At 35.6% G+C, this 15,955-nt stretch overlaps 6 protein-coding genes across 7 annotated transcripts; 4 read left to right on the top strand and 2 right to left on the bottom strand.

Moving 5' to 3' along the window:
* Positions 1 to 73: 73 nt before the first annotated feature.
* LOC105969958 (uncharacterized) lies at positions 74 to 2,612 on the top strand. The gene is made up of 5 exons (XM_012994729.2): positions 74 to 435; positions 543 to 816; positions 1,318 to 1,506; positions 1,591 to 2,209; positions 2,321 to 2,612. Exons 1-5 carry the CDS (start codon positions 259 to 261, stop codon positions 2,322 to 2,324), a joined length of 1,263 nt encoding a protein of 420 aa, XP_012850183.1. The 5' UTR covers positions 74 to 258; the 3' UTR covers positions 2,325 to 2,612.
* Positions 2,613 to 3,543: 931 nt separating this feature from the next.
* On the top strand, positions 3,544 to 4,513 carry LOC105970059 (uncharacterized). Its single transcript, XM_012994839.2, has 3 exons — positions 3,544 to 3,694; positions 3,794 to 4,120; positions 4,185 to 4,513. The coding sequence occupies exons 1-3, from the start codon at positions 3,625 to 3,627 to the stop codon at positions 4,325 to 4,327; spliced, it is 540 nt and encodes a 179-aa protein (XP_012850293.2). The 5' UTR covers positions 3,544 to 3,624; the 3' UTR covers positions 4,328 to 4,513.
* A 423-nt stretch (positions 4,514 to 4,936) lies between these two features.
* LOC105970060 (uncharacterized) lies at positions 4,937 to 5,915 on the top strand. Its single transcript, XM_012994840.2, has 2 exons — positions 4,937 to 5,512; positions 5,608 to 5,915. The coding sequence occupies exons 1-2, from the start codon at positions 5,253 to 5,255 to the stop codon at positions 5,840 to 5,842; spliced, it is 495 nt and encodes a 164-aa protein (XP_012850294.2). The 5' UTR covers positions 4,937 to 5,252; the 3' UTR covers positions 5,843 to 5,915.
* Positions 5,916 to 6,035: 120 nt separating this feature from the next.
* On the top strand, positions 6,036 to 7,316 carry LOC105970061 (mitochondrial import inner membrane translocase subunit TIM10). The gene is made up of 5 exons (XM_012994841.2): positions 6,036 to 6,311; positions 6,411 to 6,463; positions 6,714 to 6,752; positions 6,878 to 6,947; positions 7,088 to 7,316. The coding sequence occupies exons 1-5, from the start codon at positions 6,258 to 6,260 to the stop codon at positions 7,136 to 7,138; spliced, it is 267 nt and encodes an 88-aa protein (XP_012850295.1). The 5' UTR covers positions 6,036 to 6,257; the 3' UTR covers positions 7,139 to 7,316.
* A 126-nt stretch (positions 7,317 to 7,442) lies between these two features.
* LOC105970058 (serine/threonine-protein kinase BSK5) lies at positions 7,443 to 10,810 on the bottom strand. Of its 2 annotated transcripts, none has more exons than XM_012994837.2 (10): positions 10,007 to 10,810; positions 9,680 to 9,891; positions 9,424 to 9,559; positions 9,147 to 9,280; positions 8,962 to 9,067; positions 8,773 to 8,858; positions 8,320 to 8,508; positions 8,050 to 8,214; positions 7,847 to 7,960; positions 7,443 to 7,769 (listed from the first exon to the last, which is right to left on the bottom strand). In XM_012994837.2, exons 1-10 carry the CDS (start codon positions 10,086 to 10,088, stop codon positions 7,527 to 7,529), a joined length of 1,467 nt encoding a protein of 488 aa, XP_012850291.2. In that variant the 5' UTR covers positions 10,089 to 10,810; the 3' UTR covers positions 7,443 to 7,526. The 2 variants fall into 2 exon arrangements, with proteins under 2 accessions (XP_012850291.2, XP_012850292.2); XM_012994838.2 differs by having other exon boundaries at positions 7,847 to 7,927; positions 10,007 to 10,426.
* Positions 10,811 to 11,668: 858 nt separating this feature from the next.
* LOC105970209 (phosphatidylinositol:ceramide inositolphosphotransferase 1) lies at positions 11,669 to 15,306 on the bottom strand. Its single transcript, XM_088826596.1, has 13 exons — positions 15,163 to 15,306; positions 14,739 to 14,880; positions 14,508 to 14,597; positions 13,452 to 13,538; positions 13,292 to 13,360; positions 13,128 to 13,208; positions 12,943 to 13,014; positions 12,782 to 12,839; positions 12,575 to 12,677; positions 12,396 to 12,491; positions 12,254 to 12,300; positions 12,051 to 12,172; positions 11,669 to 11,952 (listed from the first exon to the last, which is right to left on the bottom strand). The coding sequence occupies exons 2-13, from the start codon at positions 14,769 to 14,771 to the stop codon at positions 11,881 to 11,883; spliced, it is 930 nt and encodes a 309-aa protein (XP_088682722.1). The 5' UTR covers positions 14,772 to 14,880; positions 15,163 to 15,306; the 3' UTR covers positions 11,669 to 11,880.
* Positions 15,307 to 15,955: the final 649 nt, after the last annotated feature.

The raw sequence follows: 15,955 nt of genomic DNA, 5'->3' as shown, positions 1-15,955 counted from the left end.
AGATTGTTAGGCCCAACTTAATTTACATATTTGGGTAATTTAATGGTGGATTTCTTCAGTTCATTCGAGATTGACAAGTTTGAAATCAGCCCCAAATATTTGAATGCTCCCGCGTTCTCTAGTTCTCCTTTGTTCAAAACTTCAAATATCTACAGTCTCTTTCTCTCTCTCCCTCACTCACACACACACAAAGCCCTAAATCCTGTTTTTGCAATTTATACTCCGATCGGGTGGGGAGCGAAGAAAATTGAAATACAGATGGGAAAACAAAGCAAATCGAGGAAAAAGGAAGATTGCGCAGTCAACGGAAAAGTAACCCCTGTTCAAATTGCATTCATCGTCGACCGTTATCTTTCCGACAACAATTATACCCAAACCCGCCCCATTTTCCGATCCGAAGCTTCACATCTCATCTCCAAATCCCCAGTCCAGGAAGTAACTATTTCTTCTCTCCTTTTTTGCTTCTTTTAAAAAAAAAAAAAAAATTTGAAATTACGTGCTTAAGATCTACGGCCGGTTTTGTTATTTGTTTATCTGTCTAGGCTCCGAAGAGCTTGTTGAGTTTGGAAGAAATTTTGGACGAGTACATAACATTGAAGGAGCAAAAAGTATGGATGGACCAAGAACGACACCGTTTGGAGCATGAATCATTGCGGATCCAGAATTTGCTGAGTGGAATGCAGGATGTCATGAATACTTACACTACCAGCGGAATTAATGCTATAACCTCTCCCCTGCCACCGACACCGCCACCTCCTGACGTTGCCTCAGGCGCAATGGTTTCTCAGGCCGAGCTTTCTGTCATGACGCCAGCAGGTGCTAATTTATCCTTCTTATTTGTTTGGTTGTGCTTTTGATAGATTTTTCTGGTTTCATTAATCGAGTTGGCTGAATTGGGAAATTGAGTTTGTTTTAAGTAGCTTATGTTATGAGGTTCAGTTTAATGTATTGGATAATTCATATTTATTTTCGGTTTCCCCTCGAACTTCTGTTAGAAGTATGGTATGCCAAGATTGTTTATGAGATTGAACTGTACTTGGAGTTGCAAATAGTGAGTTTAAGCATTGTTTATTGAGTTAATCTAATCAAGCTATTTCCAGTGTGATGAATTTCGTTCAAACGCACATGAAAAAATTGTTTGCGATTACAACTTTGCTGCGTCGACTATCTTTGATTTCTAAGTTTCAATATATAGGGATGTTAATGTTTACTTTGAACAAAATGTCCATCTGAGAAGGACTTTGATCTTTGGAATATCTGAGTTCCAGAATCGGCAGTTTCTTATCGGTTTACCTAAAATATATATGTTTTTTTCAGGCTACTTTTCTATGTATAAAAGTTCAGCTACGATGTCTATGTCGTCCAAGCTCTTAAATACTCCAACGGATCCCCCAAAATTCTCTACCCCAATCACAACTCATGTAACTACAAAACGGAAAGGGTCGAAAAATGTCTCAGATTGCCTCGTGACAGCTAAGAGATCTCGACGACATATACAGCCCAAAGGTAAATTATTCCAGGGGAGAGCAATTCCCTAGTCTTATGCCAGCTTGTTGTTTTATGCTGATTTCGTATGCTTTGTTCTTGCAGATAGCTTAGTTTCACAATCAAGCACTAGAGTCAAGAATGAAGACAAATCATCGACCAATTCCTCAGCTATGTTATCCCTTCACGATAACGTTTCCAATGCATCACCGTTGCAAGGATCAGCTGTTGTAAAGTGTTTGTTCAATCAGAAACTTTCATCCTCTCCAGCTAATTCCCCGGTTCTCAAAACACCTCCGCAACCATCCTCTTCTCAAACGGACAAATCTACTAACTGTACCATACTTTCCACCGAGACAATTCGAGTCAGTCCCACCAAACAAATTGGAGTAGCATATTATTCAATTGAGAAAAACCACTCTGTATCAACTTCTTCACCAAATAAGATAATCAGGAAGAAGTCTAACACGAACGATCAGGTAAAAGGACGGTTACATTTTGGTTCTTCAGACGTGCAAATGATCCCAAAGGAGCAAACGACTGACGGTACTACTACATCAGAATCTGAAAAAGATGGGGATGTTGTTGACTTGGATTTTCCAAATCTTGATACTTTAGTTGATTTCAACCTTTCGGAATTTCTTGTCGATTTGGATATTGAAGGCCAAGAATTGTGTTTATCTTCACAGAAAGCATTGGATTCTTCTCCAGACTCTTGTACAAAGTAATAAGTTCCCTTTCCCCAGTAATTTACACTTTTAAATTGTTTAGTTTACTTTGAGATTTTGAATGTGTATATCAAATTGTTTGATGTAGATTCTTTGCATATTTGCAGTTAAAGGGCCGCGAAGTTCTCCGGATCACAGGCCGGGAAGAGTAGCCCAATTAAATTTCCGAGTTACAATATGGGCCTCGTTAGGCCGATAAATTTATTCGAGGCCATAGATATAAAACAAATAAAAGTATATTTCTAAAAATTAGAATTTTATATTATCAACACTCGGACTCTATCCCTTCCTAAAGACACTGCAAATGTAAAAATGTACTATTCGACTTTTGAAATCATGTACTCTACACCTTACGTAGATGTTCCCGCCTTCAAAATCAATGCATGTTCGAAAAAGCCATTTTTTACGAGATTTTTTAACAATTATATATATATTTTTACGAATTTAGAATATTCGGAATCATCGCATGAGTATTGCTGCCGTATCCTGGTTAATATAGGGGGGGTGGTATGGTCATACCGTCATATAGCGTCACGTGTTCTCGAGCAAAAGGACTACTAACTATTGTTGTGAAAAAAGTTGATCGTATTTGTCATTTTTCCAGAAAGCCAATGTAAGAAAATTCAATGGAAGTAGATATTTTCCATATGCTTTTCTTTGAACCATATAGTACTGATGTTACTGTATGTATGTGCAAATTGCAATTTTATTAATACTCTTTGAGACGTGGGGGCCATTTTATAGTGTGTGCGAGCGACCCACTAATTTATTCGTTTTGAATTTTAACAATTAAATCAACCTACAAATTATGCTGTATGGTAAACTAAGATTTATCTAATGTTTAGTGTATGATAACACCTTAATCTTTGGTTTGCCTAGCCCTGCATTATTAGACTTAATTCACGCTGCTTAATTTGCATTTACCGAACCTAATTAATCTCACTAACCAATTCATTTTTGGGTACGTAACTAGAATCAGAATGTCGGTTAGGCTTTAATTAAAATGATTAAAGAAACTTCAAATAATTGGAAAGTTCAACAAAACGTGCAGACCTCCAAACACGTCTTTACATTAACTAGAATTATTAAACTTAAAAAACTGAATCTTTATACACCACACAGAGTATTTCAAATAAGGAAATAAATAAAAATCCAGGGCAATAATTTCTATATTTTCCAGCTGTAAACCCTTTAATTTAGAGAATGCGTCATATTTCCCGGTGAAACATGCAACCAAACAAACCCATATAATAATATACATATAAATAATTATATTTCTCTCACTTCACCACCTTATATAAACCCATCTCCTCCATCACAATTTCTCATCAAAACACATTTGATCCTAATATCTTCTTCTCTCTCTCTACACCACCACCAAAAACAAAAAAACAAAAAAAGAAATTCAGGAATGGCTTCTTCAATCAAATTGACTTTGGCTCTCTTCTTCACCTGCTCTCTCTTCCTCCAAGGAACCCTAGGTACGCATTTTTATGATATTCCTTCTTATATTATATTATATATATATGATAAATAGTTGTAAGAACATATACTAAAATGCACGTGGTGTAATGTAACAGCCGAGGTGGTGTGTGAGAAGTTGCCTGAGAATCTCTGCTCATTCGCGATTGCATCCAGCGGCAAGAGGTGCGTGTTAGAGAACTACAAGAACGAAGATGGCAAACTTGACTACACGTGTAAGTCATCCGAGGTGGTGGTGGAGAGATTGTCTGGTTACATCGAGTCCGATCAGTGCATCGCCGCCTGTGGCCTTGACCGTACATTCGTCGGAATATCCTCCGACGCCTTCCTCACTCAGGAGTTCACCACCAGCCTCTGCTCCCCGGCTTGTTACCAGAACTGCCCCAACATCGTTGACCTTTACTTCAACCTCGCCGCCGGTGAAGGTATAATTCTTTTTCACTTTTATTAATAGTTTAATATTATTAACTGTTTATATAAATTGTGTAGGAGTGTATTTGCCGGCTCTTTGCCAGAAACAGAAGACCAGCCCCCACCGTGCGATGTTTGAGCTTTTGAGCGGCGCCGCCTCCGCGCAGGCGTATGACTCCATGGCTCCTGTACCTGCACCTGCTCCTGCTTATTATTATTAATTTATTTCATTTTGAGTTTTGAGCTCGTATATTAATTATATTACCCTAATGAAATGGGGTGCAATATTGATATTATTGTTGGCTTCTTTGGTTTGTTTTTTTTGTTTTGATTATGTATGTTTTCGTTTTGTGACAACTCAATCTTTATAATTCAATTGTAATAAATATTATTATGTTTTTTTATTATATGATCTCCTCGATCTTTATACAATCTGTTTCGTTGTTCATTGGCAGTTGATTAACTGATTTATTTGTATAATTTATTGGGCCTTGATTAATGCAGAAAAAATTATCCAATTTAAAATGGGTAAAATATTGGGCTTTTATAATTTGAGATTGTCCGAAATATGGGTTTGTAAATTAAATTAAGTATAAAGGTTTAAAAGGCCAGCCCAACCGATTATACAGAGGGAGACACGTGGGAGGTGGGCCCACTCCCCAGAAGGAGATTATGTCACGCCGAGATTTACGAATATAGTGTGGTCCAGTAATCCGGTTTGTAGTGAATAATAGTCACGTGACTTTGATTTATTGCACAAACTAAACAAAATAAAAAGAAAAAACGCCGTTCTAATCTCTATATAGGGTTCTTAATTAAATCTAGTCCATGATCATTTCAAAATTGTAATAACTTTTGGTTGCTAAAGCTCCCTTTTCAGTTCTGATGATCAATAAATATTATTAAATTATATACTGCACAAAATATCCGAAAAATAATCAGTAATATATATACACACATGTTGTAGTAATTGACAACAGTAATGAGAAGTTTGAAATGCCACCAATAATTCTCACATGTATGTATGTATACATTGAGACAAAACAATATACCTAATTAGAATCTCCAACTTACAAACTGAAATTGGACATTTGTTTTGAGATTTACTTCTCTTAGCTTGAAGGCTTTCCTCCTCCACCGCCCAGAATGGGCACCACTATAGAATTAATGCCCCACGCAGACTTAGAAGAAGGCGGCGGCGGCGGCGGCGGAGGCGCAACCAGTGAGGAGGAAGAGGAGGAATTGGGGAGAGAGTGCAGGATTTGTCATATGAGTTTAGTGAGTTGCAGCAGCCCTGCAGGTTCGGTTTCTAGGGTTGGAATTGAGTTGGGGTGTTGTTGTAAGGATGATTTAGCTGCTGCTCATAAGCATTGTGCTGAGACTTGGTTCAAAATCAAAGGAAACAAGTCTGAAATCAAATCTCTCATTTTTTTTTTTAATTCCAAATTATATATATATATTTGAAGTAAATAATTAATTTAATAATGTTGATGAATTGCAGGATTTGTGAAATCTGCAATTCGACTGCGCAGAATGTTGTGGGGCCTGATGATATTACGGAGGGTAGAGAAGCAGAACACGGTGGCACTGACAGCAATTTGGCCGGATCTTCAGACAACTCATCTAGAGAAAGCTGGAGTTGGTTGAATGGACATCGTTTCTTGAATTTTATTCTTGCTTGTTTTGTTTTTGCTTTTGTCATTTCTTGGCTTTTCCACTTCAACCTTCCTTCTTAATTCTTCTTCATTCATTAATACTCTACTATTTCACCAATTATTTTTATTTATTGGAATTTATTTAATTACATCATTCAGATTTGTTCATTTACAGATTTTTTTTTTAATTTTTGGCAAAAAAAGAAAATGTTAAAAATAATCTAACACCCCTGAAAATGACAAAAGTGCATATCAGAGAATAATAATATATTTTCTGTTATATTAAATTAAATATTAAAAATTAAAAATACATAAAATATTGTTCCGTTTAACAACACAAAAGTTCTCTTATTGCGAAACATGTTGCCAAACACGCCGTAAATCAGAAATTGAACATTGAGCTTTCGTCGCTGAGTGACGGCGTTGATCTTCTGAGCTACAATCTTCGCTGAATAATTTCACCCATTTATCTTTTCTGCATTCCATTTTAGATCTAATGGCTCTAAACAATTCCAACGCCGCTGCCCCTTCTGCCTTTGAAAGAGAACAGGTACCTGCTTTTATGCTTTCTCGAGAAAACTGGTGCGTGTTTTATGTTATGGGCTACAGGCGGGGTTTTATATTTCATCTGTTGGTTTTCTTCCTGCAGATCATTGGAATGATGGAGAAGGAGATGGAGTATAGGGTGGATATGTTCAACAAGTAGGTAACCCTGCTTTGTGTTTGTGAAAATGCCCCACAGACGAAACTTTTCAATTGACAGCACTTATGCATTTTCTCTATTCTTGATCGGACTTATGTATATAATTATATGTATCGAACCTATTACTGCTGTAGTTCTGCAAACCATTGTTTATCTTGAGCTTGTAAACTGAAACTTCAAGAAGTTCAATGAGTTTGTATGTATTGACCTGTTTCATTTAAATTTGATGATACATGGTTTCTGATTCAGGCTTACGCACACATGTTTCAGCAAATGCACGGAGAATAAGTATGTATTTTCCGATTCCAGTTACTCTTTCAACACAAACTTAGTTATTGAACGAATACTGCAACTTATATATGTTTTACAGTGGGTGCTTAATGTGAGTATAATCATGTATCTCACTTTTTCAGGTATAAGGAATCTGAGTTAAACATGGGTGAAAACAGTTGCATCGACCGTTGTGTTTCAAAGTATTGGCAGGTGGTTACACAACTTTCGTATTTCCGATTCATTTGATACTTGATATTAATCTTCAACCAGTATTTTACCTTCTTGCATAAGCTTCTAAGTTCGCGCGATGTTCATAAATCCTTGACTACATTCATTTTTTTTAATTGCAGGTGACTAACTTAGTCGGCCAACTACTTGGAAACAATCAACCTCCTATGTGAAGGAATAGTTTTGCTCTTCGTTTTTTTTTTTCTTCTGGAATTCCGATTACTTTTACATGAATTTTGTTGAACGTGCAAAACAAGTTCCTTTTGGAATTTTGAAATAATAAACATGCTCATCGCTTTCATCTGCGGATAGGTGACATTGTATTGGCAATAAATATGTTTTTTTCCGTAACATCTTTGATACTTGAAATTGAAACCCTCTCAAAACGACGAGAGCTGAAGCTTACATAGTTCAGAAAAGTGATATTATAATTCAATTTCAAATGATGTTCTGGTTTTGGCCAGAGGGAATAATATATAATAATAGAAAGGGCTAATTAAATACACAAAGTTAAGAATAATATCAAACGGAAGAAAAGAGTAGGAAATATATATACGGAAATCAGTTTCTGTTTCGTTTGGCATCCCAGTTTGTGGCTTCTCTGAGTGATTCTTGAGCATCAGTTTCCATTCCAAGTGCAAAGAGTGAAGCTGCTTGAAGGTAATAAGCAGTTGGCCACTCTGGCGATACAACCAGAGCTTGCATCGCATCTCCGAGACCTTCGTTTGGCATCTCACTCATCAAATAACACAAGCAACGACGTGCATATGCCGTAGGTGACACCATCGTTCCACCATCAATAAACTATTAAAACGAAGAAAAAAATTTAAAAAAATGAAAAAAGAAAACGAAAAAAAATATTGAAATTGAATAGCGGGTACCTCTGTATAGCAATCGATGGCAGTTGTGAAATCTTTGGCTCGAAAAGCAGTATCACCGTGCTTCTTGGAATTCAAGGTCTCCTGCATTTGATTTGTCCACAATTGAAAAGATAGCTGCGTGTGAATATAAACTCAAGCGTCAGTGAATTGCGTTAAACGATATTTAAAATTGCAAGATTTATAAAAGGAAAAAAAAGGGAAACCTCATTGGCAATTCCTTCGTCGTCTTTGTATCCAGTTTTCTCCAATATTTCATGTATGGCAGTGAGGTCCATTCTCAAGCACGCTTCGCCCATGGGGGTCAACTGTAATTGCTGACCACAGTTTGCATTTCCTTGCGGTATGCCGAGTAAAACATGGGAAGGAATCTGATTTATACACATCAATAACAAACTTATTATTCTCTACTCAAAAACTTTAACAAGAAATTCAATCATGCATGTAAGAATTTTTTTTATGTTGTGTAATAATACCTGAGATTCTTTTTGAAGAGGAGCGAGGGAAGTGACGAGAGACTTAGCATTTGGCCTTTCTCTTGCTTCATATTGCAAACAACGGGTAGCTAACCTAACCAACTCAGTTCCATCGTCATTCGAAAAATGACCCTCCAAACCAGAATCCATCAGCATCAGAAAGTTCTTGCCTCGAATTAGATCAAGTGCCTTCAACAACAACAACAGTGTGTAGAATCATATTTAGTTTTAAGGTTTTTTCGTCGAACTGACTATAATCTAGATTATGAATAACCACTACTACATTCTTGCTAATGAACTAAGCACTCGGCTGATCGGGCCCACAAATCCATAGATTAATAGTTTTGTCAAAAAACGAGCAGATAACAAAAGATTGAATACATCAAGTTCTTTAATCTTTAAAGAACTCCACACATATTATTTCTTGAAATGAAGTTGAAAAGGTAAACATACATGGCTTGGAGGTATATGCTTGCCACTTAGAAGATCTAGCAGCATCGTTCCGAAGCTGTAAACGACACTTTCTGACGTCACTCTTCCTGCAATATACATTAAGTAAAGATCAAGTAACGCACGATGAAACTCGAAACCATATTATCAAGTAAAAAAGTTACTAATGTTCAAGTATATGTATATTCAGACCAGTTCTCAAGTATTCAGGAGGAGTGAAAGCTAAGTTTGTGCTGTAACTTTTGCCATCTCTACTATTCTTCATCAGTCCGAAGCAAGACAGCCTCGGATTACCATCCTACACACAAGCAGAGCAAAAATCTAAGACGAAGGTATTCTCCCAAATACGTACCAAATTTTCGGTTAGGGCATTTCACCAGATCAAACAAGACTCTGTAAGCGTTAAGATCGTGATACAACGCACGCCCTTTACTGCTGCAGTACTCCAAAGCTTCTGCCAAATACATTGCCACCCTCAATCTCATCGCCCATTTCATCGGCTGGTTCTCCCCTATTCAAATTCAACCCCATAACCGTACATCAGATTCGAACCCCAAATAATTTAAAAATTATAAAACGAAATCCCAATTCCAAATCAATTCACCATTGTTAGGTACACATTGAATTAATTAATGTATGAAACCCGAAACTCACAATGAAACAAATGCCTTGCTAAAGTCTCGTTGGGCATAAACTCCGCGACGAGCAATCTCTCCTCCCTATCGGAGCAACATCCAATCAGATTCGCTAATCGTTCGCTTCTCAGGTTCCCCACTGCTCTAGCTTCATCCTTCAATAACCCAAAAATTGAAAAAAAAATGAGAATACAAATTTGGGGGAAAAACCGATGAATTGATGATCCTTGATCTAAGAAACTCACAAAAACCCAACTAAAAAAAATGGCACTAACGAGGAATTGGCGAGAATCAGGCCAAGCGGATTTATTAAAACGCTTAACAGCAATCCAACGGTCGTTATCAAGCAAGCCTTTGTAGACAACGTTTGGAGCTTTCTCACCGTGCTCTGAAACAATGTTCTCTGAAGAAAACCCATTTGTTGCTGTTTTTAACTCGTCCCAGCTGAAATCTCTGAATCCCGGCAATTTTTCATTGTCCGCATTCTCTGCAAAACCCACCCAGAAGAAGAAGAAAGATTTAATTATTATTACAAACACTTTGAACAAAAACCCACAAAACAAGAACCAATCACAGAGGCAAAAAAATGAACTAACACTAACCCAGATCAGAGTATTGAAGAGCAGAGGGTTTGCGGTGAGAACGCCACCCGCACAAGGCAAACTTGGAGCACCGTGCACCCATTTCAAAAACAAAAATAAAAAATAAACAAAAAGTAATTTCTAGTCTTAGTATAAATACTGAAGATTAAGAAGCTTAAAAAGCATAGGGTTTTTTTCTTTTTTAATTTGCGGATCCAAGAGGAGTGATAGTAGTAAAAAGGGAATTAACTTTCACCGATGAAGAGCATGCAAAGATAGATAAGCATTGGGTATGTATGTATGTATGTGTGAATGAACGGGGCATGGCATACTATATGTATGATTTTTCTCACTTTGGTGAACAGTGTTCACAATAAAGTCTCCTTTTTTTCTCCCCCATTTTTTAGCTTTCTGCTTTATTCTGTCTTTCAATGAATCATCGTCATCATTCTTCTTCTTTTCTGCCCTAATTCCCTCTTACTTATTTGTTTATTTTATTTAATTTTGTTGTTTATTTTATAGTTTAATAATTAATCAATTGATATAGTGAATTAATCAGGCATAGTGCATGAACCCTTAATTGCACTGGACAACAAGAAGTTTCCTTTCAAGTACTCTTGTTCTAATCATCTAAACTCTAAAGCATGAATATTCATTCATTCAATGTCCAAAAAAAAAAAAAAACAATTGAATGAATAATTTTGGTAAAACAAAAGAATAGTAATTATTCCAAATTGAAATTTATTTGGAAATTCCTCAAAAAAACAGACCATGTGACATTTTCTCAAATTAACTAGCATCGACATAACAGGTTTTGGCTTGGTTGCCGACAATAACGAGTGGAATTACCTTGATTCTAGGTCTTCCTTATCAATTTATTATTATTATTATTTGAAAATTATTGATCAGTTGGAATAAAAAAGATTTTTTTTGAAAAAGAAAATGCTTCTCGTTCTTGATATTTTTTCAAATCAAGTGAGAGGAGTGTCTTTGGCATTTGTTGTAGTATGTATTTGTTTGTCTCAGATAAATTAGGTCAAAGTCAAAACTCCAGGGGCCTAAGCGGAATCCTCTTATGTATAAAATTATAATGTATCTTTTTAATATTAATTAATTAAATATTTTAATGAGAACAGACCCACATTAATTAACTAATCATATGATTATCTGGATATCTTAAAGGCAAGTGATGTCGTTTTCACTATATTCTATTTGCAAACATCACTTATACTACGCTTTTCTTTTTTGTTTGTTCCTAAATTATATCATTTGGGACTACACTAAACATGTAGTAATAAACACCAAAACATGGGGAAATTATTATTAAAAAAAAAATCAAATAAGAGACAGTAGTATCACTCATTTTACCTGCAGTGTCCCACATATATTAATATTTAAATAAATAAATGAAACAGCAGCAGCAGCAGAAGAAACTTGAGCAGATGAATTTGAAAATAATCAAATCAAGAACATGGGTACTGCTCTACTAGCACATGGGATTGACCAACTTATTTTTCTCAAATTCAACAGATATTGATAATAATAAATTAATAATTAAATAAATAAATATAGGCTCTGTGTGTCATGTGATGGAATATTCCTTCATCTTTCTGCTTCTGGAAATGTATCCATCCCATAACACAATAAAAAAGAGACAGCTTTCCAATTCAAAAGATTCCAGGATTTCCAGACAAAGCTAATTAAGATATATATGTATATGTATATATACATGACGACAAGGGCAAATGAAGTTTGTCCTTGTCATCAACCATCCAAACATTCAATTAATATATACATTGCTATGTGTATGGAATAGCAGAGTTACAATCTGTGTGTGTGTGTGTGTGTGTGTGTGTGTGTGTGTGTTAAGCAGAGAGAGAGAGAGAGAGTCTCGATTATGGACCAATAGTAACCGCTTCAACATTTCCTTGTTCCATAGTCTTCCCGTTGATTTGAGTTCTCGGCCTCTGAACAGGAAATTAAAACGAGTAATAATATATAGTAAGAAAACGAATATATAATAATGCAACTCGTAATTGAAAGCCGAATCATAGAAAAAAAATACCCAGTCAGCAGAATCGCCAGAATTTCCATTGACTAGTTTGTGGTGATTCTCTTCCTTAGTCTTATTATCTTTGCTCAACGGCAGCAAAAATGCCCCACCTCCACTGGGACGATCAGGCAATTCTACAACGAGATATTCCATGTGAGTTTAATTAAATACAATGCAGAATACGCCGTTAATATATATAAATAATAAATGCCAACCTGGCAACTTCTTGTCTACAAAGAACACCACCAAATTAACAGTGTACCTGCAAGAAAACATCATGTGTTCAGCAGACTAGTGTTCGAAATTACATGGACAATGTATCAAAGAAACGCGATAGCTTAATTTAGATAATCTTACCATGCGACAACTACATCGACAGTGTAGTGCTTACGAGATGCAACTATCAAAAAGCTCTGAATCACAACAATTAGCCATGCAAAATGCTTCACTAATCTGCGATTTTATATTTAACTTCAAAAACTACAAACATAATAACCAGTCCTGTTAAAACAATGATAGCATATTCACTTTTTTACCTTCTGGTGCCGTATTTATGGTATGTCCGAACAAAGACCAGAGAAAATATCATGTGAGATGAAAATATTAAATCACCACACCCATAAAGCACTCCCCTAGGAACTGCACAACCAATAAAACTTCCAATCAGCACTCTATCGAAATATTTCAGGAGCATCAGACGAGAGATAATTAAAAAAAAAAAAAAAAAGGAAATTGTCACCTACTAATTATTAGAACTTCTAGAATATTATCAGGGGGAGGCAGCCTAGCTAGCTTTGAGCCCTACATAATTCAGAACAAAAAAATTAGATTTTAAATTGTACAATATAATTCACTTATAAAGTCTGCAGATCAAAATAGATGATGACAGATATTCAGCTTTCACCTCTCGACAATGATAGTTTGGACCGGGCAGCTGTGTAGAGTAGAATGTTATGATCCGAAGAAATTGACTCATCTGTAGCAAATTACACGCAGATAAGGGTATCATTATAAAAATGCAATTCAAGAAATGAAGAACCCCGACAAGAGTATATCATTATAAAGAAGGCGCCCGACAATTGCACTTACAACTAAGAATGCCAAAACCCTGCACCAGATCAGGACAGTATAGACTTTCTTGCTCTTCAAAATGAAAGGATGGAAAGTCCACTGCACGAGCATCACAGACATTTAGAGCATTATAGATAAACGAAAACATTTATAAAGAAATATCGCACACTATGAAAACTCACCAGGACAAAAGCTAGGAAAATGAATGTAAATACAATTTCACTAATGTAAGCTTTGTCTTGCCCAAGCTCCTACAGTCGTCAATATGTTTACAGCATAAGTTTCAAAAAAAAAAAAAAAAAAAAAAAAAACGGGACAAAAAGTACAAAAATTATGCTTTACCGGAAGAAGGAAAAAGCCAACATCTTGAAGTGTTGGTCCTGCTCGATGTATATAATGAACTCCTCGAGCAGCCAGTCCATGGATGTACTGATCAAAGGCGTTATAGATACAAGTCACGTATTAGGTATAGAAAGTTTCTTCAACAAACCACTTAATTAGAGAAGTGAAAATGAAGTTATAAGTTGCAGAAAAGCGTGATCCATTTAATGAGAGATATTAGCAAAAGTCGTATAAGTTCCAGTTTACGTAAACTCGCATTATCTTGCCATGTCACATAAGAATCAAAATCAGTGTAAAGAAATCACATTCATCAAGTCACAGCTAGAGCTTACTTCATGCCAACTATGTGACCTAATTAATATAGACTTTCAAATTCAAAAATAGCCTAACGAGACACAATCGTTAGCTGTTCATACATACTAAAATGATATGGTTATACATGACAGCTGGCAAACTTATAGGAATACAGAAAATTACGGGCATAATTAGTGTAGGAAGCAATTTCCTTATGAACAACTTTCCATCTATAAAAAACAATTCTAAAAGAGCAGACAAGAAAAGCTGTAGTTTACATCTTGCAGATGATTTATCAAACCATTTTCTGCTAATGCTTCTCTGTTACGCTATGTGGACCCACTCCAAGTTTTATTTTGGGCACAAGAAACCAACATTTAAACAAAATTAGGAAACTATACTAAAAGCAGTGCAGCTAATACGTGCTGTTTTCGTTTAATAAATCATTCCATATGCAGCAGCCACGACTATATTAGTTGTTAGCCAAGGGGTAGGTGAAGTTGGCCTTTCACAAGTAAATACCAAATTAGGAACATTGGTTTGTATCGAATTTCAATGGGGGTGACAACTCAGCAAATCGATTATTTGACATATAATTCGGAGATTTCAAACAAAAGTTCATGGTTGCAACGAGCAAACAACGCAAACAACTCATGATAACTCATGATTCTATCGTTCGTTCAATTAATCGATTCGGTTAGCGAATAGCTCTGGAACTGTAACGGCGTTCCGTTAAACATAAAACAATAAGTAGAAACAAACCTGAAAGATGAGACCCCCTAAAATATACTTCCAATTTTCTGCTAGAAGATTGATTTCTGTTGCGGTCTCCGCACAAATTCTCTTCCATAACTTCGTCAACATAAAAAAAAAAAAAAAAAAAAAAAAAAAAAAAAAAAAAATCGTCAATCATCACAAACAATTTAACTTGAGAGTCAGACTAACAAAAAAGCAGACACAATTTACCAACAAAATCTAGAAAAAAAGACGAACCTTTGAAACCTCGCGACGAATGTAAAACGGCATCTTCTATATGGATGGCAGCCAACAACAGTGCCATATTACATCACAAACCAACCCTTTTCAGATTCAACATTTTTCATCCTCAATTAACAGAAAGAAACCGCCTTTTTTTCTGCAATATTAAATCAAAGGAATTGATAACGAAACCCTCGAAGATGTAGCAGGCGAAGAACGGTTTACAAATCGATGATCTGGGATTATATATATATTTTTAAACTGGTAGTGACAACAATTTGTGAGCGGTTGATACTAAAATAACAATCAATTTTCTCTCTCTAGGCGTGGGGGGCGTTTTTTCGAGAGAGATGAAAAGTTATATGAATTGAAGTTTGAGGAAAAACAAGATCAATTTGATATTGATGTATAGATTGACCTTATTTTTAATTTATTTTACCTGTGATTTGGTGAAGGCAACAGCGAAAACGATGGGCTTTTTGAAATTCTAAATTCTAAAACATGAAATATGTTGAGGTGCAAATTAATGGTTTTAAATATAAATAAATAAAATGAAAAGGTTTTAAATTAATGTCATATTTCCATCCAAAAAAAATATATTAATGGCAGCAACTAAGCATGCAGGTGGATCCATCTATTACATAATTAATTATGGACAAACAAATTTGTCACACCTGCCACTACAATAATTAATGCACCTGACTCAAAAATAAAATTTGTTGCAATTTTCCACAAAAATAATAATAATACTATGATATGAGATTATCTTATTTTCTTACTTCTTTTTATATAAAATTATGTTACGTATTAAAAAAAGTAAAATATTATATAAAGAATGAAATTAAAAAAAATGAATTTGGAGAATTTAAAATTGAAAGAAAAATATTTAGAATTCAGATTATTATATTTAAGTATTAAAAAAGGCCCAAAACTGTAATATCCAATCTAAATAGAGCCCAATTTGAATAAAATAAAAAGGCCGGGCCCAAAAGTAGAGCTCTGCAGGCGACTCATTGCCGTATGTTCCCAAATTCCAATCCAACGGTCAACGTTTGTTCAAACGACCCACGCTAAACCAGGACCTGTTTTCGCGCCAACCCCTGTTAAATATTGCACTACAGTGTTTGAATGCAATGTGCTGAGTTTCTCTCTCTCTCTCTCTCTCTCTCTTGAAGTTGCGAGAGCCTTAGAATCATGAGTCCGCATCGATCCAAGCATAATAGTCTAAATCT

This window comes from Erythranthe guttata, chromosome 12 (assembly GCF_056151865.1).
Source record: "Erythranthe guttata isolate IM_541 chromosome 12, IM_541, whole genome shotgun sequence".
NCBI lineage: Eukaryota > Viridiplantae > Streptophyta > Magnoliopsida > Lamiales > Phrymaceae > Erythranthe > Erythranthe guttata.
Note: the sequence above shows the minus strand (reverse complement) of the source record. Positions and strands in the feature narration are given on the sequence as shown.